This window comes from Eurytemora carolleeae, unplaced genomic scaffold (assembly GCF_000591075.1).
Source record: "Eurytemora carolleeae unplaced genomic scaffold, Eaff_2.0 scaffold266, whole genome shotgun sequence".
Lineage (NCBI taxonomy): Eukaryota > Metazoa > Arthropoda > Copepoda > Calanoida > Temoridae > Eurytemora > Eurytemora carolleeae.
This window is the reverse complement of record NW_019396291.1, coordinates 389,893-413,756: the sequence shown is the minus strand read 5'-3', so window position 1 is coordinate 413,756 and position 23,864 is coordinate 389,893. Positions and strand designations below refer to the sequence as shown.

The window sequence follows — 23,864 nt, the reverse complement described above, 5'->3', positions numbered from 1 at the left end:
TTTTTAATCAAGAAAAACTAAAAATGTGCAAATTTCCTTTGACAGGTTTTCTGCAAAAAATTTGCAATTTTTTTTTCGCAAAACTTGTGCAATCCGTTTCCTTATGTCATAGGCTTTCCAAAAAGCTAAATTTTATCAAAATCTGACAAGTGAAAGTGGGTCAAAACAAAGATTTAGTTTGCTACAGGCAAAAGCAGTCATTCAGGCAGTGTGCCTGAGGACTCAGGCAGTTAGTATTAAAGCCCGGTTTTAGGCCTAAAGGGAGGGCTTTGGGTGTGTAAGAAAAGTCAGAAAATTTCAACAGCCTCAGACCAATACTTTTTGAGTTATGTAAAAAAAACTACAGGGGGGGGGGAAATTGACCCCCCCCCCCAGCGGGAATAAGGTTAAGAATAGTACACCGTAAAAATGTCTTATTGGTGTCAAATAAATCCCATTGTTTTTCACTAAAATACTGCATTCTCAGTTTAAATATGTTGCAGGTCTCTCCCTTTAAATTTGACGACATAGCATTTGTAATATTTAAAGACAATTTTCAATTACTTAGATAAAAATTCTTAGATTTAATATACAGGGTGTCCCGGAAAAATGACAGTAACAAGACGCCTCAAAAGTCGTCTTAGATCTTTAAATCTATTTCTCATCTTTGGTCGTCAACCTACTTTAACATGTATGATTCTTAAAGAGAAAACCACAATAATCTCCTAGTCTTGGTATTTGCAAAACGTGGTCTGCCTTTTTTGAGCCGTAAATTTTACCGGAGATATCATAAAAACTAAAAAAAAAGGCAGACCACTTTTTAGAAATGCCAAGACTAGAAGTAATAAACTTTAGAATTTTACTTCTAAAACTAGTTTACCACTTAATGATGCAAATTATTTTAAAGACAAAAGGCGACCTTCAATTAATCTTGCTACTGTCATGGGACACCCTGTATGTAAAACTATATAGTAGGGATGATCTAAATCTTTTTTCAGAAATCAGCCAACCCCCGTGCACCGGGGGATTCTACGACATTTTTTTTAGGTCTAAATGCACAAACCCCCAGTGGGCGGTTGGCTTAGTTCCAATATTGATGATGCCTTTTCTATATATATAGTAAATCATAAAAACTGATAATCGTTTAATATCAAAAATTTTGTTCATGACATCTAATTATCTTAAGCATTAAAAATTACAAAAAACTTTTTAGAAACTTTAAGCAGAATGTTTGGGATTATTTTCACTTTAATTATATGGTTGTAATTCCGAGATACTTTGTTTTATAAATCATATTAAATCTTTAGTCAATTTTCTATAGATGAAGAACTTCACGGAGTCTTCTCATTGGGAAAAATAAAGTTTTCAATTCGTTTACTGTTGTTTTAACTTTTTCCGGCTTTGCTTGAATCTTATCTTTCTTCTTCTTCTTCTCTTCTTCTTCACCTTTCACTCTTTCTTCTTTCTCTTGTGATCTTCTTCCATCAATTACTTCTGTTTCATATCCAGTATGCTGTATTGTCTTCATTTTATCTTCATCATTTGATGTTTCACTTATCTTATATTCAGGGGGAGCGAGAATACAAGCATTTGTATTTATTCTCATCATTTTAAACCTAGAAATAAAATTATTTGTATTTTTTCATCATTTTAAACCTAGAAATACATGAAATTGTATTTATTCTTCTCATTTTAAACCTAGAAATACATGAAATTGTATTTATTCTTCTCATTTTAAACCTAGATATACATGAAATTGTATTTTTTCTTCTCATTATAAACCTAGAAATACATGAAATTGTATTTATTCTTCTCATTTTAAACCTCGAAATACTTGTAATTGCATTTATTCTCTTTATTTTAATCCTAGACATACATGAAATTATATTCATTATCCTTATTTTAAATCTAGAAATAAATGAAATTGTATTTATTCTTCTCATTTTAAACCTAGAAATAGTTGTAATTGTATGCATTCTCTTAATTTTAATCCTAGAAATACAAGCAATTGAGTTTATTCTCATCATTTTAAACCTTGAAATATAAGCATTTGTGAAAATTATCTAGCATGGCCAACTGTTAAAAGTCTCTTGTATAATAAAAATCTTATGAACTAACAGAGTTTAACTCAGAGCTTCGGAGTAACCGAAAGAATTTATAATATGTCGTCTTCTAAACCTACAGATGACGGAATGCTGCAGATATTTAGGCTTTTAATTGAATATTTACAGACCAATTTAAAACAGGTCCCGTTATGGCATGGCTACTCATTCATTTTTACAAATACTGAGATTTTGGTGTAATTGTATATAAAACCCATTGAAAAACTGACAAGACGACATTTCCAAATTTAGTTTGATATCTCCAATGTTCTGAGTTAAACAGTAAATAGGAGTTCAAAATGAACAAGTTACTCTATTACAGATCTTTTATTTGTTTAATAAACCTGTTATAAACAGGAGTTCCAACCTCCTCATCCTTGAAGGGATCTCTATCCGTTTTCTGATCAATAAATGTGTCCTTATCCTTCTTCTCCTCCTCCACCCCCTCCTCCCCCTCATCCTCCGAAGACTGTGGGGATCTGATGAAGTTTCCCCCCGGAGAACTAGAAATATTAACGGTAAACTAAAAAAAAGAATGTTGTCCAAAAACTCTTTTCCAAAACAGGCAAATTGCAGATTTTAAATTTACATATCCGAAGTTAAAACAAGTGGCATCAAGGGTTGGCAAAGAAAATCAAAGGCCTGGCGACATTTCATTATCAGCCCAGTCATGGTTGTTGCAAAATTTCATAAGTTTACTGAGCATTCTTAAAGCAGCGTAGTTTAAGTCTTAGAAAAGTATATCAGTCATATAGAGTATTGCATGCAGTGAGACTCATAAACCTTGTAAAAAGGAAGAAGACCATAAGACTCAAGTCATGGTGTTAAACCTGGTCTAATGGAAATTGAACACATCAATAGTGCAGCTATATATACAGACCTATATTTTGGCTAGTCAAAGTGGTTGAGCTGATATTGCAGTATTAAAGAGAAATTTGTCAGGATAGGATTCATTTGAGACCTATGAGACGTTTTTACGGTATGTTATTGTTCAGCTTTAAAAGTTATGCCTCAAAAATCAAGAATCCGAGTTTTTCCAACAAATCTTCGGACGAATATTAAATAAGTCCCCCCTGCGTCCCTCCCAGGGGGGGGGAAAGCGTAGGAGGGACGTCCTTTCACGCCCCCCCCCCTCTCCATTGTACGCCCCTGAAGTTCTGAACGTTCCTGATTTAAAATGCTACTTTGAATGCGTTCCTGATTTTAACGTTATTTCAAAGAGTTTTCGTTCATTCCTCATTTGTTCTTTTTAATAATTGTTTCACTGTTTTTAAAAATGCCTTCTATGTTCTTCTATATTCGTTCTTTTTTTTGGACCAATTGGATCGTTCTTGATAATTCCGTTTATTCTTGCGTAAGAGTAATCGTTATAGAAAGGAACGACGACCAGCACTAGTGCCGCAACATAATCCACCAGGGGGCAGGCGCCAGGAGGATTTTAAAGATACAATTTTAGCTCTAGCTAAACAATTATAAACCGTAAAAACGTCTCACAAGTCACAACTAGGTCTCATATGAATCCCAAAAAAGTTCTCTACAATACAGCACTCTCAACTCAACACATGTCTAGCCGCCGGTCTCTCCCTTTAATAAGTTGTATCTTAAGTTACGTGTTAAACTATGTATTTGATTTATAACAACATCAAGTTCACAGAAATATATTTAGTCCAACATTAATTGCGATAAATCAATCAATAGTTTACCTTCTTTTAGAGTTTCCCGGCGTATACCTGAACAGGGAATCGATTTAATTTTGTAAAATGTATGATTTTTTGCAGATAGATTATCAAGTACAATAGGTGGCAACAGAGAAATCAACCAATTATACACAACGTCACAAGTGTCAAATATAACAAGGACAATGAAATTTTCTCAAATTAGTTGCCATGTTTTCCAAGATTAAATAAAAAAGTGTAAAAACAAAAACTAAAGAACACATAAAATTGCACTTATTTTACTGTTAGAAAAGCACTTTATTCTAAAATTATCACTATTATTGATGATTTTGTCGGACACAAAAACTGAATTGACACTTGTGACGACAGAATACAACTGTACTGAGAGTGTACAAATTCTACGTTGCCATATATTGTACAAGAATCTATTTAATTTTTTGTATTGATACCGAAAACACAAATATCAGTCGTATATGTATATTAGACTATCAGTCTGGTACGTATTTATAGAAATCTACAAACTGGTATGTAAATCTACACCTATAGTCTGGTGTATAAACAATCATATAAAGCTATCTGATACACCTACAGTCTGGTTTCCAGCGAAAGAAAAATTTCTTGAAAGAAAGTGAAAACCATATGGAATTTTGTGAAAAAGGAAAAAAATAAACGACCATTTTGCGAAAAATTACAAAAATTTCACATTAAGATGTTCAGCGAGAAAATGCAAAACTTTCGTGAAACAAATAAAGCGAAATCTCGCTGAAAATCCTAGTCTGGTATATTTATATACCTATAGTCTGGTAAATACATCTAGGGTCTGGTATATGTATACCAACAGTATGGTAAATACATCTAGGGTCTGGTATGTGTATACCTATAGTCTGGTAAATAAATCTAGGGTTTGGTATATGTATACCTACAGTATGGTAAATACATCTAGGGTCTGGTATGTGTATACCTATAGTCTGGTAAATAAAATTAGGTTTGGTATATGTATACCTATAGTTTTGTAAGTAAATCTAGGGTCTGGGTTGTGTATAGTTATAGTTTGGTTTATGTATACCTATAGTCTGGCAAGTAAATCTAGGGTCTGGTATATGTATACCTATAGTCTGGTAAATACATCAAGGATCCAGGGCATGTGCATTGTGTATACCTACAGTCTAGTTAATACATAGGGTCTGGTCTGTGTATACCTACAGTATGGTAAATACATCTAGGGTCTGGNTAAGGTTTAACGAGATTCTGAGATGTTTAATTATCCCATTATAAAATTATATGCTCGATATATCTACTTTTATCAGGTTTCACGAGATTCTGAGATGTTTAATTATCCCATTATAACATTATATGCTCGATATATGTTTACTTTTATCAGGTTCCACGAGATTCTGAGATGTTTAATTATCCCATTATAAAATGATATGCTCGATAAGTCTACTTTTATCAGGTTCCACGAGATTCTGAGATGTTTAATTATCTCATTATAAAATTATATGCTCAATAAGTCTGCTTTTATCAGGTTCCACGAGATTCTGAGATGTTAAATTATCCCATTATATAAAATTATATGCTCAATAAGTTTACTTTTATCAGGTTCCACGAGGTAATATCACAACAGAGCTGTAGTCCTTCTGTGGGGGCACTGGGTTTCTTTACATTCCTCCCACAGTGTACAGTACATAATATGCGTATATCTGAGTTGGGCGGTCCTGTATATATTTCCTTGCTCCCTCCTGTTCTGCCAAGACAAGGTTAGAAAACTTAAAATAAACTCACCTTGCGTATATTCTCTTCTCTAGACTAGAAAGCTGAAGGTTTTCTGGTAAACCAAAACCTGCATTTCTTTCCTAAAAAACAGATTTTTAAAATTAAAATTTCAAGTGACTCACTTTTAAAATAGGGCATGTTCGATTTTCATCGATACCTTTTAAACAAGATTTCAGAGATAAATGACGGAAAAATGCGTGTTTTCCTCACTTAAAATAAAAAAATTATCAATTGCGTTTTCACTCATAGAAATGACTTTTTCGGATAGAAATAAAACTCTTTGAGTTAACGGTTAATTAAATGAATTACACGTTCTGAGACCTTGTAACTTCGCCTAGTTTGTCAGATACCATACCATAGATAAAAATAAATTTTAGTCAGTTTTTTAAAGTATTCATATATGTATAATGCATACATTAACTACAAAAAAAAAATTGTCTATCCCTTTATAATAAAAAAATTGGTTATGCAAAAGATAAGTTATAAATTAAACGTCGATAGTTGATTTATTACTTTTGTTCCTGCTTTTTGGTCAAAGTGTTTTGTTTTTCCTGCTAAATCTATTCTATAAATGAGATTTCCGATTGAGACTTGTGAAAGGCCTTTGATTTTCGAATTTATCAATTCAATTTTATTATTGTTAATTCAATTTTTATTAAATGTTGAGAGATTCAGGGCAGTCGAGACATATTCTTTAAACTTTTTAGCCAAAAGATAGGTCTACACATAGAACCATTAAAAGGACTTTTAGACTTTTAGACTTATTCAGGTTTTGATTTTCAATAGTCCAATAAACACACGAAACATTGCAATTTGCGGTACATCTTCCATTTTACAGGTTTAACTATTTGCCGTCATCTTTCTATTCCATAGTTTTATGGGGACCACTTCATGCATAATTTAAAATTTAAAATTCGAAATATTGAATTCAAATTGAAACTTGATTAAGAATGGTTTCTAGCCTCGGATTTTCCGACTCAGAAATGTATTTTTTTCCATAAAAGGTCGTTGACGATCATGAAGGAAGGGTCGTTGGTAACGGTCGTTAACGAAGGGCCCTTTTTTAAAAACGACCGTTTTTAAAAAACAAAAAACGATCGTTTTTAAAAACGAAAAACTATATGTTTTAAAAACCATATTTTTTTTTAAAAGATCGTGTTAAAAACCGATCGTTTTGTTTTTCGTTTTTTCTTCGTCGTTTTCCAAACGAAACGATTTTTTTTCAAATAAGTGGAAACAATCCATCCATAGTTGAAACCCAACGTATTTTTTAAAAATTTTCTTTTTTTTAGTCAAACCTACTTTTATATTGTGCGTACATGTTAATTTATATTAAATACCATGCAACTTATTAAATCGTTAGAGGACGATTTTTTACTCATGGCTTGTCATAAAATTATCATATTTAGGCGACACACTGTATTAAAGTCCATGCTATCTTACCAGAATAATTTCAGATCCCTTTTGCATATTCTCATTCTGAAATTTTATATACAGAAATAACCAAAACAGCGGAACAATTTTTAGAACGACTTTCTTTTAAAATTTATTTGGGTTTGTTTTATTTACTAAAATGCCCTAATGTCGAAACTTTTGTGTGCGATTTGGCAACTTTTGAATTAGAGTATCCAACTACGGCATAGTCGAAATATGATCCGGTAGCAGAGTTTAACAGGTATAAACGTGTAGACATCTGAACATATTTGTAGAGTTATTATAACATTCACAAATACAAAATTCGAATCGGCATTTGTAATTGAAATAAACAGCGAAGACGACTAATTTTCCTCTTTATATTGGTTATGATTGGACTTAGAAGGAAGGGTATTCTTGGTACTGTGATAACCAGAAAAGTCTGGAATAGGAGGTCGACTTTTAAACTCAATTTATGACTTTTAATAGCGTATTGAACATGAGGCACAGCAATTGTGCAATGTAAACAGACCCATTTTACTTAATAAGTAATTAAATAACTTTCAAGTAAAGCTATTTGGTTTAAACAACATCAAATGCTATAATGTCGTCTTCATATTCCACAGTTTTCTGGTTATGACTGTATTTATATTCCTTCTAAACCACAATCTCCCTCCTTAAAAAGGATTATCCACAAAGGATGTAATCGTAAAGACGACTTGTAACTTTTCTGCCTTAAACGGTCTCAGTCTGGCAAAGAATAAAAGACGTTCATATTTAGTTGTATGGAATCATAAATAAACAGAATGTTTTCCCTACAGTCATCTCTGAAGTTTCATCCTTTGTGGGTAAACCTGTATACAAAAAATAAAAGCACCCCCACCCCTCCTCTCATGATAAGATTTATTTTAGCACCTGTTCCATTCTATCTATATCCTGAAGGGCTTCCTCAAAGTCGTTTTCCAGTTTGTTTTCCAGAAAAGATTTATGAACATTTGATTCCGTGCTTTCTTTCAGTTTTCCATATCTATAAAAAATATTTTTCGTGAAACAAACTCTCATTGGTGACAGGACACAAGCAATATACAACATTCAAAATACAAAAATACAGGAAATTGGATACATATATTACAAGAAAATTCATATTTATGTTACAGGAATAGTAATATATATCAGGAATTGCACTATATTACAGGAATTGCACCATATTCCAGGAATTGCACTATATGGCACTAAATTTCAGGAATTGCACTATATTACAGGAATTGTACGATATTACAGAAATTGCAATAAATGCCAGGAAGTGCACTATATTACAGGAACTGCATTATATTTTCCAAGAGTACACTATATTCCATGAATCTCGCTTTACTCCAGGATATGCACTTTATTCCAGGAAGTGCACTATATTCCAGGAAATGCACTATATACCAGGTATTGCACTATATTTCAGGAATTCCACTTTATTCCAGGAATTGCACTATATTCAGGAAGTGAACTTTATTCCAGCGCTTGAACCATATTCCAGAAGTGCATTATAGTCCTTGAATGTTTTAGTACCTGTAACTAATATTCACGATTTCTTTTGTAATCTCAGGGTCGCTATCAGAGCTATTTTCCTGGAACAATAATAATTATTTGATACAGAAATACATTTGAAAAATATTAAATCTCCCCCTCCCCCTTGTTTCACTTGAGAGACGCTATTATCTTGTACCCTCCTTATTCCATTGGAGACCATCTTTATCTTAACATAGACCCTCCTTAATTATTCTATCAGGACCTTAATTATGTTTTCGGAAAATCTCCTTATTTTATCGCAGAGACTCTTCTTATGAAATAAGAGACTCTCTTAATTATGTAGTAGACTCTCTTAATTATGTAGTAGACTCTCTTAATTATGTAGTAGACTCTCTTAATTATGTAGTAGACTCTCCTATAGTTACTTAGGAGACTCTTCTTATTATTTAGGAGACTCTGCTTATTTTATTGCAGACTCTGCTTACCGCATAGGAGACTCTCCTAATTATGTAGTAGACTATCATAATTATTTAGGAGACTATACGCAAAATGGGGGGTTGCAAGTCTTAAAGTCCCATTGAGAGGAATCTTCCACAGCAGTCTGCAGTCCTCACAGTTGGTAGAGCAAAAAATCAGTATCGTTGTGCATGGCTTTTATACCCATCAGGGGTTAAACTCCTTCTTTCAGCTGCACCAAGCTGAAGATGGAGTCTTGTTTATTCTATATTATGTTAGACAGGCTACTCCCCTTTAGGATAAGACATGTGTGCAACTAAATGCAGTGCTCCTCAAAACTGTAAAGCTGGGACCACTGCGAGAGAGGTCCATTCTCTTCTGAGGGTGATAAGCAACTGAACGCAATCAATTGCAAACACAGGCATGATCTCTTCAGTTTTCAATGTCAACACAAACACAAGTAAGTAAACTAGCAATGCCAAAAATGGGCACAATCTCTAAAATTATCAATGTCAACACAGACACAAGCAAGTAAACTATCAATTCCCAATCAAGTTCTATCTTTCAATAGAGAGTGATTGAGGATGGTTCTCATTCCCTAACCAAGAAGTAATTACTCTCACACCGTAATCAAAGGGCAGCCTATTCCAACTAATGTGTATATTTAGATATCTATGTTACAGATTAAGTTTAATATACATATTTACAAGATTTGCGAGGATATATAGATGTATTTCAGCTAATCACAATACATGTTTTGACGTATTTACAGACGAAGTTAGGGTAGGTTATTCGTATTACAAGTTTTGCGATAGTAAGAAACTGGTTCTTTGCTAATATTTCCTGTTTCCCACATCTTATCAGCTCTCTTGCTGTTTTCCACTGTCTCAAAACTATAGTGTACCTGTACAGTGTACATGTAGTTTTTAACTTCTTTCTATCCTGGGATTGCTGACGCTCCAGTAGTACTAGGATTGCTTTCATGCTGGGGCATCTTAGGCATGAAAACCAGGCATTGTTCCATCAACTCTTGATCATACAGTCCCTCGAGCAAACCATTTTTGAATTCTACCAGGTTCCTCTTATCTGTAGTGTTTGCTTGCATCCATTGACTCAGCATGACATTATAATATTCTTCAATATCTTCATCAGAGTCCTGTATCGTATATAGGAATACCTTTTCCTTGGGATAATATTCTCCAATATCTTCATCAGAATCCTGTATCATATATAGGAATACCTTTTCCTTGGGATAATATACATTTATAGTTAAACAAATGATTTTCCAAATTCTTGCACCATTCTAACTTAACACTTTCTCCGGGTTTCCACTATATTTTGAAGTATTCTCTATGAAACACTGTATTCTCTTATTAGGGATATATTCCCTTAAATTCTCCATGTATTTTTGTTCCCTGGCTATCTTCTTAGTCTGCTCCAACATTGCCTTCACTCTTTCAATCTTTTCCACTGTTTGCATATCTAGCTTCCATTGCTCTATCTTCTGCATTAATATTTGATACTCTGTGTTTGTAATCTCACGGTTACAATTTTTCAGTTTTTGTATCTCCTTTTTAAATATTTCCCGTCGCAGCTTCATCTCCTCCATATCTGGTATTCGGTTCATTCTGATACTCTGGTATCCGAATCTTCACTAGGTACTCTAGGGTACAATTTAAAATTGTCAACTGTTATACTCTTGTATATTGTTCATTCTGGTACTCCGTATATCATGGTACTCTATACATTGTGGTAGCAATCTTGTTGCTGCACTGTTACTGTTTCTTCTTCTGACACAGTTTCTCTTATTATCAGTTAAACCAGGTAATCACTGTACTTTTCTTCCTTGGAGTCTGTGGCATTTAACTAGGGTTTCCTAATCCCACTGCTGCCACCACTTTTGTAGTAAATACCCTACTCTATAAAAGTTTCTCAGACCCGTATCAATCCAGGTATAACCTTCCATTTTCTAAGGTATCTGTTTTTAAAGATACAACTCAATCTTGAATTCAACCAAGGAAACAAATTACTCTTCTTTAACTCCAGGTTCTGCAATAATACACTATATCAATCCGTATATGACTCTATCTGTATTCTTTAGTACTCAGATAATACTAGATCGCTACAATACTCAATCTCTATCAATCCAGATAAGAAGCTGTTGTATTCTTTAGTATGTATCCCTCAGATACTACTAGCTCTCTGTATTCTATTGTATCTTTTTACAAGATACAACTCAATTTAGTCTCGTTCTCTACACGAGGATATATTACTTCTTACACCGTAATCAAAACGAAGTGTTATTCCAACTAATGTGTATTTATATATCTATGTTACAGATTAAGTTTAATATACATATTTACACATAGTTAAGCTAATCACAATACATATTTTGACGTATTTACAGACGTAGTTAGGCTTGGTTAATCACATTACAAGTTTTGCATATTTAATGATAAGCACATTTAGATTTAAAGAAAATGTACAACTTTAACAAATATAGTGATTGCTACGATATTTGCTACAGACCCTGTGTGTTCTATCGAAGACCCTCCTGGCCTCATGCTATCGGAAACCTCATTATGCAATTCCTTTTTCTACTAAAATTTCAAAATTCTTAAATTATTAAATCTTCCTTTTAATCTTACCTTTATGTTTTTCATTGATGAGTGTGGTTTCCCATCTGTATTTTCTGTTTTTGTCAGGAAAAAACTTGCAGAGTGAACTTAAAAATAACAATATAAATACAATCACTTTTTATCTATTTTTAATTCACCTACCTAGTTGTTTATGCCCAGCTGAAAGCTTTTTCCTGTAAAAATTGATAATTTCTACTCATAACCTATATGCAGCAACTGTAAAATGATAGGTTTTGACTTGAAGGGAGATTGAGTAAAAAATATTGTATTATCCTTTCAAATATTTCAATCAATTAATTATGGCTCTAAACCCCTACTTTTTTATATTTAAAGTTTTTTTAAAAGGTTTGAAATGATCTTTCCTTAGATTTTCACCAATTTCTTTCTCGGGTTTCTGAAAAAAAAATTTGATTAAAATATTTTGAAATTGGATTTCATTACTGAGAATTATAAAACAAATATTCATTGTTTAGTTTTTAGAAAGAAAGTTCTCAGATTAAAATATATAAAGAAGTCCACGTAATTTCCAGTGATCTTTAATTTACAAAAGCAGTACTTGTTCGATTCACATTGGTACCATTTATTCCTTTATAGGGTTACCAATGAGCCAGCTGGAAACCCGCAATTAGATATACAATTTTCAGATAGCCTTGACAAAGGTTTAAATTATAGATAAATAAATAAATAAACATAGATAGCTTATGTACGCAAAATCACCAAGAATTGTACAGTCCGCGAACTCATACTTCTAGGGGTCAAAGTGTACTTCAATAAGTTTTCGTCTCTCTTTTTTATCAAAATTCACAAGACTTGTTTCTCCTTCATCCCGTAGTTCAGCTTCAAACTGGATTCCTCTAAAAAATATTTTTATTGTTGTTAAATGGACAATACACGTAATTTCTAGTGACTCGTATTTAACCAGGGGAAAGAAACGTCATGTGTGTGGGTGTTCGATAAGGAGCAAAATATTTGTACTTTTATAGTTATAAAGAGTTCAGAGTGTCCCACAAAACATGACAGTAGCAAGACGAATTGAAAGTCGTCTTTGATCTTTGCAATAGTTGCTTTGGCATTTCCAAAATGTGGTCTGCTTTCTTATGGTTTTAATATTACCGGAGATATGAAGGATTTCGATCAGATTTCGACAATTTTGGTTTTTTTCATAAACTGAAATCTGAAAGAAATGCTTAAAAGCTCTGGTAATATTGACAGCACGAAAAAAGGCAGACCACTTTTTGGAAATGCCAGGATTGGGAGAATTTTGTGGTTATTGTTTAAAAATGTTTAAACAATTTATAATCATTTCACATATAGATAATTTATAATGTCTTTATTCTTCAAAATATATCAGCCAACCTCGGCTATAGTGTCATACCATCACCATGGATAAAAATGGTCTTAACACGTTAGGGAAGATGATCTGATGCACGGCAATGGTATATGTTTAATTTTAAAACAATAATAGAGATGTTACCTTATGGCTATTCCCATCATTATTTTATTTTTCAGAATATGCCTGTCAACAACACCATTATATTTATCATTTTCAGGTAAAAATGTCAAACCGCAGGGGTAAATACTTTTCAGAAAAAGAATTACATTGAAATGAGTTTTACTTTTAAATCAATTTATCTCTGCACCTTGACTCCACTTTAAACTCCTTTTCAGGCAAAAATGCGCTGAAAATGTTCATTACAAGAAAACTCTTATTTTTCCCCTGGCCTTATGTATTCTCTACTCTATAAGGAAATACAGTGAGCCCCAAAAACGTGGAAAATAACTGAGGAATCAACAACTTTTATGTAAAAATCTATCAATGAATTAAATATTTTAAGATTTTTCTTATATAATTTGTTGAGACTAAGAACCTTCCCCCCCCCCAAGTATGCTTGATTCGGTGCATATCCCATAAGATAACCTTTATTTGATCAATAATGTAGAAGATATCGTCGATTTTCTTGCTTGAAAAATATTTAATTTTAAATGTTTCCTTCATATTGTTCCCGAAGCAAAATTAAATGTGCAAGTCACTTTTGCGAGAAATCACAATTTAAAATTTTTAACTTTCAAAGAGAAGACAAAGCTTTCAGGGGTAACGTTGTAAATCGGACATTTTACTCAATAACTGGAGACACTTGAAAATATGTCAACAGTCCCTTAAATGTTTTTCATATTAACAGATTTTTGAAACTATTAGATGGAATTTATAGATTTAAATGGCATTATATTCCTTAGCTTTGAGTCTTGAGATGGATTTTTTATATTTTCCTGGTTCTCATGGTTCTTCTGGTTCTCCTGGTTCTCCTTCATCTCCTGGTTCTCCTTGTTGTCCTGTTTCTCCTTGTTGTCCTGGTTCTCCTTGTTGTCCTGGTTGTCCTGGTTCTCCTGGTTCTCCTTGTTGTCCTGGTTCTCCTGGTTGTCCTGGTTGTCCTGGTTCTCCTGGTTCTCCTGAACATTTTTCCGACATACTTTCTTTTATAATCCTCCCTTGCAGCCTAACCAATAAAGTTAGATGTTTATTTTTTTTATGTTCAGGCCTTAAAAGTTGGACCCTATCTCAACTCTAAGGGCAAAATCATAGGTGCGGGGGGGGGGGACACAACGCTCCAAGCATTTATTAGACAAAAATAACCCAGCCAGGATAGAGTTTAGATATAAATAATTTTTTGAAGAAAATTAGAGATGGCGGTTGGCAGAGTAGGGCGGTAAACTTAAAGGGACCGTTCACTTATTTGGGTAATTTCAAAGTAAACTAATCAGCCTATTCGCTGTTGATTGGTATAAGTCTTACTTTTCAAAGACAACTGTGGCCGGAGAAAAAGCCGATTTTTCGTTCAGATTTCGAGCGCAAAGGTATGGTAGTAAGTGTTAAGTTTTTGTCACCTGGATTTTGTGATTTTCTTCTTTCTTCTCCGTAAATTCAAAGTTGAGACTGGTTCCGACTTGACATAAATTAACATAAATTAATCAAAATAACTATTTTTTGAAATATAGTGAATTTATCAATCTTAAGCCTCTTACCACAATTCCATAAAAATGTGAAAAATATAACCAGCTTTTATATATTTACACAAATTTGTGTCAATTAGTAAAATAAATCCAATTTATTTCAATATTTATAATTTATGACTGTACGCGCAATTTCAAACAGGGGCGGATACAGGATTTAAGTAAGTGGGGGGGGGGGGCTACAGATTTATTTTGGAACCCAAAAATTCAGATTTAGGAACCAACAAACGCGCGACACATGCGAAATTTTTTTTAAGATTGTTATTTTTTCTGTTGTACTAGGTTGTTTTTCACTTAAGTGCTATTGAGAAGCTAAGCTGAAATCTCAGGAGGGTTTACGCCCTCCCCCCCTTAATTCGTCAGGGGGGTGCAAAGGTCCTACCGCCCCCTCTCTGTATCCGCTCCTGATTTCAAGTAATTCTCCATTTAAGAATTGCAACGCCCGATTCAATTCACTAACTCTTAAAATCTTTTTCTGATTAATAATTTGGAGGATATTGTCGTTTTCTATAGTTTTAACGTGTTAAATTACATGCAATAATTCCTATATTCAATTTTGATGGAATTTATCATACATAATTTTTCCCGTTGTGACTTTATCGCCCTGCAACAGGGCGAAAAGGTAACTTTTTCACCCTGCTATTAAAATTTCAAATTTCATACCTAATTTTTCTCATTGTAGGGTGATAAAGTTACTTAATCCCCATACAAAAGGGTGATTAAGTAACTTTATCGACCTGCTTTTAAATAATTTGAGTAAAACTGAATAAAATTTTATTTATGTTATTGAAATGGGTATCACACGTGCGAAAAAGTTTTTGCTATGATTTTAAATTTTTATAGTTTGTTTTCGATCAAAATAAACTAGAAAAAATAAAAATCCTGGCAAAAACTTTTTCGCACTTAATAATATCCATTACAATGACATAAATAGATAATAAATTTTCATATTTTCCTGCCGTATAAATGCTCAGGACACTTTTAAAACGAAACCATAATTGAAAATAATCAGGTTTCTCATTGATATATAATTCATACTTTAAGAGACAAGGCTTTTTCAGGGTTTCCTTGAAAATTGGGAATTGTCATCTTTGATGGTCACTTGTATACCGATTAATACAGTTCCTGAATGGTCTTACTAAATGTCAAATCAGATTATGAAAAATCCCTTTACGCTCCCAACCCTCACCTGTCATCTAAAACTGCAGGCCTATTGTAAAAATTAAAAATATGAGGTTTATTTGATATTTTTGTATTACAATAGTTCGAGGAACAAATATTTGATGCATCTATTATAACACATCTCAACCATCTCTGTGTTTGTATAAAAAGCCTTTTTTTTCAAAAAAAGGTTCAGACCTTTTAAAAATTAGTAAAAACGGTAGTAAATCGAATAAATCCAGTGTGTTTTGTGCATATTTTATTTTTTTATAAAAGAAAACTTTAAAAAAATCAATAAGAAATAGAATCTCAATGACCTTTTTTTGCCAAAAATTTGTGAGTAACTTTTTTTTTTCTTTGTTAAAACGGTAGTAACTTTTTATGATTTCAAAGATACAATTTAGATAGTACCACGAATTTTAAACTCTTTTTTGCACTACGTGCATAGGTCTCAACTGCCATGTAAAATGGTAGTAACTTTTGAATTTTCAAAAATTCAGTGTACCTCTTTTTTTCTTTGTTAAAAATTTTATTTAAATAATAACAATTTCTTTTGCTTAACTATTTTAAAACACTTTTCGGTTTCAGAGCTTTTTTGCAACATTTAAGAAAAAAAAATGGCCTAACCTTTTTTTTGAAAAAAAAGGCTTTTTATACCTACTGGAGACTTTATGGGCTCGCATTTTCGCGAAAATAAAGGGCTGGCAATTCGAAACCCGTGGAATTAAATGGCTTGCAATTGGAAACATGTGGAAGTAAAAGGCTGGCAATTGGAAACCCGCGGAATAAAATGACTCGCAATTGGAAACATGTGGAATTAAAGTGCCAGCAATTGGAAACCCGCGGAATAAAATGGCTCGCAATTGGAAACATGTGGATTTAAAGAGCTTGCAATTGGAAATTCGCTGAATTAAAAGGCTTGCAATTGGAAACCCGTGGAATTAAATGGCTTGCAATTGGAAACATGTGTAATTAAGGGGATCGCATTTGAAAACCCACGGAATGAAAGGGCTGGCAAATGGACACCCGCAGACTTTATGGGCTCGCATTCCGCAAAAATAAAGGGCAGGCAAATGGAAACCGGCGGAATTAAATGGCTTGCTATTGGAAACATGTGGGATTAAAGGGCTGGCAATTGGAAATTTGTAGAATTAAAGCTCGCAATCAGTGCAACGCGCGCCAGTTCAAATCATAAATTACAGATTCACTCTCTCCAATGCATTACCAATATCCTCATAAATCTTTAATTTTGAATCTGTAATTCAGGATTTAACCCGGAGGTGGTTGTTTCACGACTTCTCATGGTTTATCAGGTCCCAGGGTTTTAATTGCTTTCTTACCTTTAGAATTTTCCATAACAGCCAGCAGTCCTAGAATAATGAATACGTTTACATGTATTTTCGGATCAAAACAAAATTAATCAAAATTATTTTTTCCATATTAAATAATTTTTTTATGGTTTTGATACATTACCAAATTGTATTTTGTGTTTGAAATAAATACTATTACTAATTACGACTACATTAATTAAATTACATTTTCAGATTAACATATAAACTATCCTCTAGATTTGGTTAAAAATTTTCAAGATTTTAAAGATTTTAAAGAAGTTGTAAAAGCGTCCTTAGAAATAGTTTTATTCTATTATTCTACTTTATTTTTGTTATTCTTCATTCATAACATAATATTTCTATTTTTGTAAACTATATCGACTGTTTACAATGTAAAATGTACACTTTTTAAGCTAACAATCATTATGCAAGTAAAAATTTAGAAAATTAAATATTATCATCATTTTCAATATTATCATTATTATCAATATTATCATCATTATTATTATTATCATTGATTCTATCATCATAATTAATATTATCATTATTAATATTATCATAATTATTGTTATTATCATCCTTATTCATATTATCATCATTATCAATATTATCGTTATGACCAACATTATATCAATAATATCATCATTATTGTCATTATCATCTGTATTAATATTATCATCATTATCAATATTAGCGTTATGACCAACATTATATCAATATTATCATCATTATCAATATTATCGTTATGACCAACATTATATCAATATTATCATCATTGTTGTCATTATCATCTGTATTAATATTATCATCATTATCAATATTATCATTATAGAATGGTTGTTCTCATTATATATAATTCTTTAGAATTATTGTTGTTGTTTCGTTTAAAAGCATTTAATTGAAAACCTTGCCTTTAATTTTCTCTTAGAAAACATGGATTCGGATGAATGTGATCTAAAAAATTAGAATATTAATAAAGCATGTCCTTTAACTGCGATTAAAATTTTACAAGCTCTGGCGCAAAACTAAATGATAAATGAGCTAGAAGCAATGGCTTTTAGCTGTAAAAAACATATGTCTAGGACTACAAAAAAGTATTGGTGAGTTAGTGCTGTAAAATCAAAAGCCAAGACGTTGTGACACTTCCCAGTCAACCCGGTCTATTGGAGAATTTGTATGACAGTCTGAATCTATGTGTGCTAAACATGACAATTCAATTATTTTATCAAATAATAACTTTGGAATCCAGCGGTGCCTGGAGTTTTCACCATAAGTGTCAACCTACATAACTTTTAAATTTTAAATCAAACTAAGAACATTCCTGTGGTTATACCAAGTTCCCTAATCAAAATTTGAAGCAAATTGGTCCAGCTGGGTTCGTGAGTTATGATCAAACACAAACAGACAGCCGAACAGAGATTGCTTCTTTATATATTTTTATTAGGGTTTCCAGCGAACGGAAACTTTCACGAAAATTTTCGATTATGTTTCACAAACTTTTTCGCGAAAAAAAATTCCGCGAAAACCATAAGTGTTGTAGCTTCACAATTAGTTGCTCGAAATAAAAACTTGTGGAATTCTCTGCTCAGAGCTCAGCATTAAACGTTTTATTAGATAAACCATAAATTTATAATTTTTCTCGTATTTTTTTCGCATTGCTCCTCGAAATTTTTGCATTTTTTTCGGTGGAAACCTTACTTCAGAGCCGACTGTAGCGAATTAGTATTATCTATTTCTTTATATTCATTTCGTTTCTGCGAATGTAAACTTGTTTCTCTCTCTGTGCCAAATCATTAAATAAGTCATTAATATACTATATTTAAGGCAGAAGTTTTGATTTAAATTCGGGATCGTTATATTTTAAGGGTTTCCGGTCGTCTTTGAAGTCTCATCCTTTGTGGGTAACCCTGTACCTGACAAAAAGTCCTTGCTTATATTCAGACTCGTAGCTGTTAATATCATAGCACTTGTCCAGGTTCTTGAAGTAGTCCTCGTCCTTCCCGCTCTTCTCACTCATCTTCTTCGCGATCATACTGGTGGCCCCAACCACCTTAAAGGGACTGTGGACGTAATTTCAAGTTACAAACTGATAACATCCTAACCCTTGTGTAAGTAAAAATGATGTATTTCTGTTTTTCAATTTGAAAATTGATCATTTCCAAATGTAATTTCTCTGCAAAAGTGACGTGACGATTTTTGCGGCAGAGAAAAAGGATATTGGCAGAATTAAACACTTTTCTAGAAAGACGACGATATCCTCCTCATCGATGCTCAATTGAAGTTTTAAAGGGTATCTAAATCTCCAAATGGAGGCTCACACTCACTTCAAATTTTGTTCATATAGTCCCTTTAAAAACATATAATTAATATTTTATTCACATTAAGACCTTTTTTAAAATTTTGTTAAAAATATTTAATTTAAAAATAAATTTTTTTAAAAATTGTATTTTCAGAGCAAATAACAAATTTATAGATATAGAATATAACATAGAAAATAATAAACATATTTTCCAACTTTAAAGAAAAAGATTATTCCATACAAATTCCAGGTACTAAGAAGTAATTGTTGATCTGATTTCAATATTCTGTTAAATTTTAAATTTCAAAAATTGTATATTTTTCGGATGATTTAATCTTGAATCCTGTCTAAAAAAGTTTTCAGAAAAATCAAATAAATTTTCCGAATTAGTTTAACAAAAACTACTAGGGTCCAAAATCCAAATTTAATGAAGTGGAGAGCTCGCTGAACTAAATAACCCCAGGTCAAATTTGAATCGCCGATTCAAATCCTCCCAATTCTTAACTTTACATCGGTGATTCAAAGTTGAACTGGTAGTTAGTAGTTCAGCGACCAGATTCAAATTTTTTTGAATTAGGTCCCTGGAAATACTATTTAGTCTGTTTGTTTGCTTTCCTAATAAACGTCTAAACGGCTAAGCTTGTTTGTGTCCTGTAGGGAAGGTTTATGCATACCCGGTTAAATTTTTTTTTAAAAAGTGCTTCGAAAAATTTCTATAAAACTGTTGGAAACCCGCGAAATTTATTATTGTTGGAGGTTGGTGTTACTTTTAATGTCTGCATTAAGTAATTATGAGTAAGAAAAAGTTAAAATTATTAAGAGTATTTGTTACCTTTGCCACCATTGATAATCTTGAAGGTGTTCTAGAAGGTCCTAAACATTAATAAAACTAAACAAGTACATTGAGACCCATAAAACTGTGGAATAAGAAGACGACTTCAAATTTTGATTTTAAATTATCAAAAGAACATGACACCCAGCAGCTGTTTACACAGACCAATTCCACATAATAGAAGTTCAAGCTGATGTTAGCTTTATAACAACATTAAATTCTCATCAGAATGCTTAAATCGATCGTTTTTAATTTTTCAATTACACGGTTTTATGAGTCTAAGTGTGGAATGTAGATATTCTTTCTAGATTATTCTAGACTATTCTAGACGATTCTAGATTATTCTAGATTATTCTTCTAGACCATTCTAGATTAATCTAGATTATTCTAGACCATTCTAGATTAATCTAGATTATTCTAGATTATTCTAGATTATTCTAGATTATTCTAGATTATTCTAGATTATTCTAGATTATTCTAGATTATTCTAGATTATTCTAGACTATTCTAGATTTTCCTAGATTATTCTAGACTTACCTCCTTTTCGTTCGTGGAAGGAGGTTTCCAAGGTGACCGAACACTCTAGATAATCAAAACAAATTTTACCCTATTTTTTACGCTTCTATTGGCTGCAGTATGTATTGTATACCTAGAAGAATAGATTGCGCTAATACCAAGGTGCTAATACGAGCTGTATTTGGATAAATTGGATAACCTTTACTATATACTATAACCCCTGAGATGGAACAGAGCCCAAAACTTTAGACGCTCTGTATGAGACCATTTTCCGAATTTAATGAATTTAAGCCACGTCTTAAATACCCCAAAAACCGGTTTTAATGAACCACCGGCTTAAATCTTAAAAAGTTATTACAAATTTAAGTGGAAACAACCATATTTGAGCCGTGATTTAAATTTAAACCCCGGCTAAAATTCTTTAAATTCGGCCTCAGGTGTAATGTTCCTTTGTCATTTTGTAAATTTACAACCTATTTGTTAATTGTCATATATAAGTAAATTGTAATTTGTATATAATTCATTGGAAATGTAGATGTTTATGGATGAAAATATACATATTGTGAATGAAGGATTTGCAAATTTAAATTGTAAATGCCTAGGCGTATTTAATGGCAAATGTTTATTACTGACCAAACTATAAATTTCTAAATTGTAAATTGTAAATTGTAAATCGTAAACTGTAAATTGTAAATTGTAAATTGTAAATTGTAAATGCTTAAGTGTATAATGGCAGTATTTTGTAAATAATAAATTGTAAATTGTAAATGGCTTTAATTTCAATTTTCATTTTTTTTATTTGTGTATTCTGTGCAATCTGTGTAATCTGTGTGATCTGTGTAATTCGGGTAATCTGTGTAATCTGTGTAATCTGTGTAATCTATGAAATCTGTGTAATCTGTGTAATCTGTGTAATTTGTGTAATCTGTGCAATCTCTGTGATCTCTGTAATCTGTGCAACGTGTGTAATCTGTGAAATCTGTGTAATCTGTGTAATCGGTGTAATCTGTATAATCTGTCTAATTTGTGTAATCGGTGTAATCTGTGTAATTTGTGTAATTTGTGTAATCTGTGTAATCTGTGTAATCTGTGTAATCCGTGCAATCTTTGTAATCATATGGATATAGCCTTGCATTAGTAGAAACGTTTTTTGCTATTCCGTGAATTTAATCTGTTTCAAATTTCCTCGAATTGAATCAGCGCTACTGTGCAGAGACAAAGGATCTAAAATATTAAAATTTAAAATTGTCTATTTGTATCTATATATTTAAAATATCAGCTTCAAATTAAAACATTTTAATACATTTTAGGATCTCAAATATACATGAGATCTTTGATCCACGGAAAACTTGGGAAAATTTCCGACACAGTTTAGCGGATGTTTAAAAATCAAACTAAATTATATCACAAAAAGTTTTTAAGTTTATACATAAATTTTTCATTAAATTACACTTGTTTGTTTGCAGCATATAAAAGTGAAAACGACAGATCTAGGAATTATAACAAAAACTCATCGAAAATTTGTTGTGAGTCCGAAGCGCTTTTAAAGAATAATAAGGAAAATTATTTTCAAAATTTGTTTACCAAGTCCTAGAGATCGGCCGTAGTCCAACTCAAACTCTAGAAGACTGTTTCGTATCCTGAAAGGGAATTGAGTCTAATTGGCACAAATTCTCTTAGATCAAAGAATATAAGTTTGAAAAAATTAAGGTTTAAAAACCAGGTTGCAAAGATAAGTAGGGATAAGTAAATCAGAGTTTGTGCCTATATGACTCAATTCCTTTAAATATTTGATCACAGTGCACATTATTTTTTTCCTTAAATTTTTTTATTTTTGTAAGAAAATGAAATCATAATCTTTAATTAGTAACCAATGTATACATGTTGAGTATGATTAGCAGTTTCTACACAGTGATAAAAGAAAACTCTAAATTAGGAAGACGAGTTTAACAATCAAATTTAACTTTTAAAAGTCAAATAATCCAGGATGAGACAAAATAATTGTGCATTGTTAACAGACCCATTTCTTTAAATTGGTGATTCAATAAGTGTAAAATAAGTCTATTTGCTTTGTAACAACATCAAATACACTTAAGTTTTGATGTAATGTCGTCTTCCCATTCAATTGTTTTCTGGTGGAGTTTATATAAAGTTTGACTCCATCTTTACGCGAAGGATTATGCTAGGTAGAATTGTAAAAATCTTTTCAGTGCTCAATCTAAGATAAATTGATTTCCGTAGAATTCGGATGTTTGGTTGACACTCTAATATTGAACAAGATACTTATTTTAATCTTCCTCTTGTCGTCTTCCTTTTCCCATTTTGTTCTAGAGACCCTGTATACCTGGGTTTCTCCAGCATATTCTCGTCCACTGGAAAATCTATTTCATCAGGTTCAAGTCTATTCTTGGCAAGTAACCCATGCATTTTAATATTTCCTAAATTCATGTAATTACTCGCCTCAAACTCTNCTAGTATCAACGTCTAATCAAAACTAGTATCAACGTCTAATCAAAACTAGTATCAACGTCTAATCAAAACTAGTATCAACGTCTAATCAAAGCTAGTATCAACGACTTAACAAAACAAGTATCAAAGTCTTTACAAAAATAGTCTCAACCTTTTTTTCAAAAATATGTAGCATATACCTGTCTATGACTTATCAAAACTAGTATTAACGTCTTTTCAAATAAGTATCATAGTCTTTGTAAAACTACTATCAACGTCTTAACAAAACAAGTAATAAAGTCTTATCAAAATTCAAAACAAGTATCAACGTCTTTACAAAAATAGTCTCAACATCTTTTCAAAAATAAGTTTTATAGTCTTTTCAAAACTATAAGTATCAACGTATTTTCAAAACAGTAGATCAACTTCTAAATAAAACTAGTATCAAAGTTGTAATAAACTATGTATGTATTATCAACGCGTTATCAAAACAAGTATCAAATGGATGCTATATCGTTTGCACTAATGTCCGATTGAACTAACGTACTTTTGCACTAAAGTCAGCTGATCAGTAACACTTGTGGCCGCAGCACCCGGCCCCCTAGCCTGTCCTAGCCGCAGCGCTCGGCCCAGAAATTGTCTTAACCTAACCTAACCCTTAAATAAAACGTTAGTCCGAATGAACGTTAGTGCGAATGTACGTTAGTCC

At 32.2% G+C, this 23,864-nt stretch overlaps 1 protein-coding gene and 3 long non-coding RNA genes across 4 annotated transcripts; all 4 read right to left on the bottom strand.

Annotated features, from left to right (window-relative positions):
• Window positions 1-357: 357 nt before the first annotated feature.
• LOC111700304 (uncharacterized) lies at window positions 358-11,949 on the bottom strand. The gene is made up of 12 exons (XM_023471176.1): window positions 11,922-11,949; window positions 11,701-11,732; window positions 11,569-11,645; window positions 8,504-8,562; window positions 7,859-7,970; window positions 6,974-7,009; window positions 5,540-5,610; window positions 4,551-4,654; window positions 4,343-4,349; window positions 3,785-3,811; window positions 2,426-2,584; window positions 358-1,595 (listed from the first exon to the last, which is right to left on the bottom strand). Exons 3-12 carry the CDS (start codon window positions 11,581-11,583, stop codon window positions 1,295-1,297), a joined length of 891 nt encoding a protein of 296 aa, XP_023326944.1. The 5' UTR covers window positions 11,584-11,645; window positions 11,701-11,732; window positions 11,922-11,949; the 3' UTR covers window positions 358-1,294.
• A 2,019-nt stretch (window positions 11,950-13,968) lies between these two features.
• On the bottom strand, window positions 13,969-17,099 carry LOC111700283 (uncharacterized). The gene is made up of 3 exons (XR_002764961.1): window positions 17,070-17,099; window positions 14,443-14,501; window positions 13,969-14,007 (listed from the first exon to the last, which is right to left on the bottom strand). It is a non-coding gene; the product is annotated as an uncharacterized LOC111700283 (long non-coding RNA).
• Window positions 17,100-17,971: 872 nt separating this feature from the next.
• LOC111700282 (uncharacterized) lies at window positions 17,972-20,808 on the bottom strand. Its single transcript, XR_002764960.1, has 4 exons — window positions 20,729-20,808; window positions 20,192-20,232; window positions 18,974-19,110; window positions 17,972-18,014 (listed from the first exon to the last, which is right to left on the bottom strand). It is a non-coding gene; the product is annotated as an uncharacterized LOC111700282 (long non-coding RNA).
• Window positions 20,809-21,892: 1,084 nt separating this feature from the next.
• LOC111700263 (uncharacterized) lies at window positions 21,893-23,171 on the bottom strand. The gene is made up of 3 exons (XR_002764951.1): window positions 23,052-23,171; window positions 22,292-22,347; window positions 21,893-21,931 (listed from the first exon to the last, which is right to left on the bottom strand). It is a non-coding gene; the product is annotated as an uncharacterized LOC111700263 (long non-coding RNA).
• Between the last annotated feature and the right edge of the window lie 693 nt (window positions 23,172-23,864).

Excerpts from the sequence above, each read along its gene's own strand:
- LOC111700304 (XM_023471176.1), bottom strand. Across the intron at positions 7,971-8,503 it reads ATCGTGAATATTAGTTACAG|ATATGGAAAACTGAAAGAAA; the intron begins GTACTAAAACAT and ends TATTTTTTATAG. Across the intron at positions 7,010-7,858 it reads ATATAGATAGAATGGAACAG|AATGAGAATATGCAAAAGGG; the intron begins GTGCTAAAATAA and ends ATAAAATTTCAG.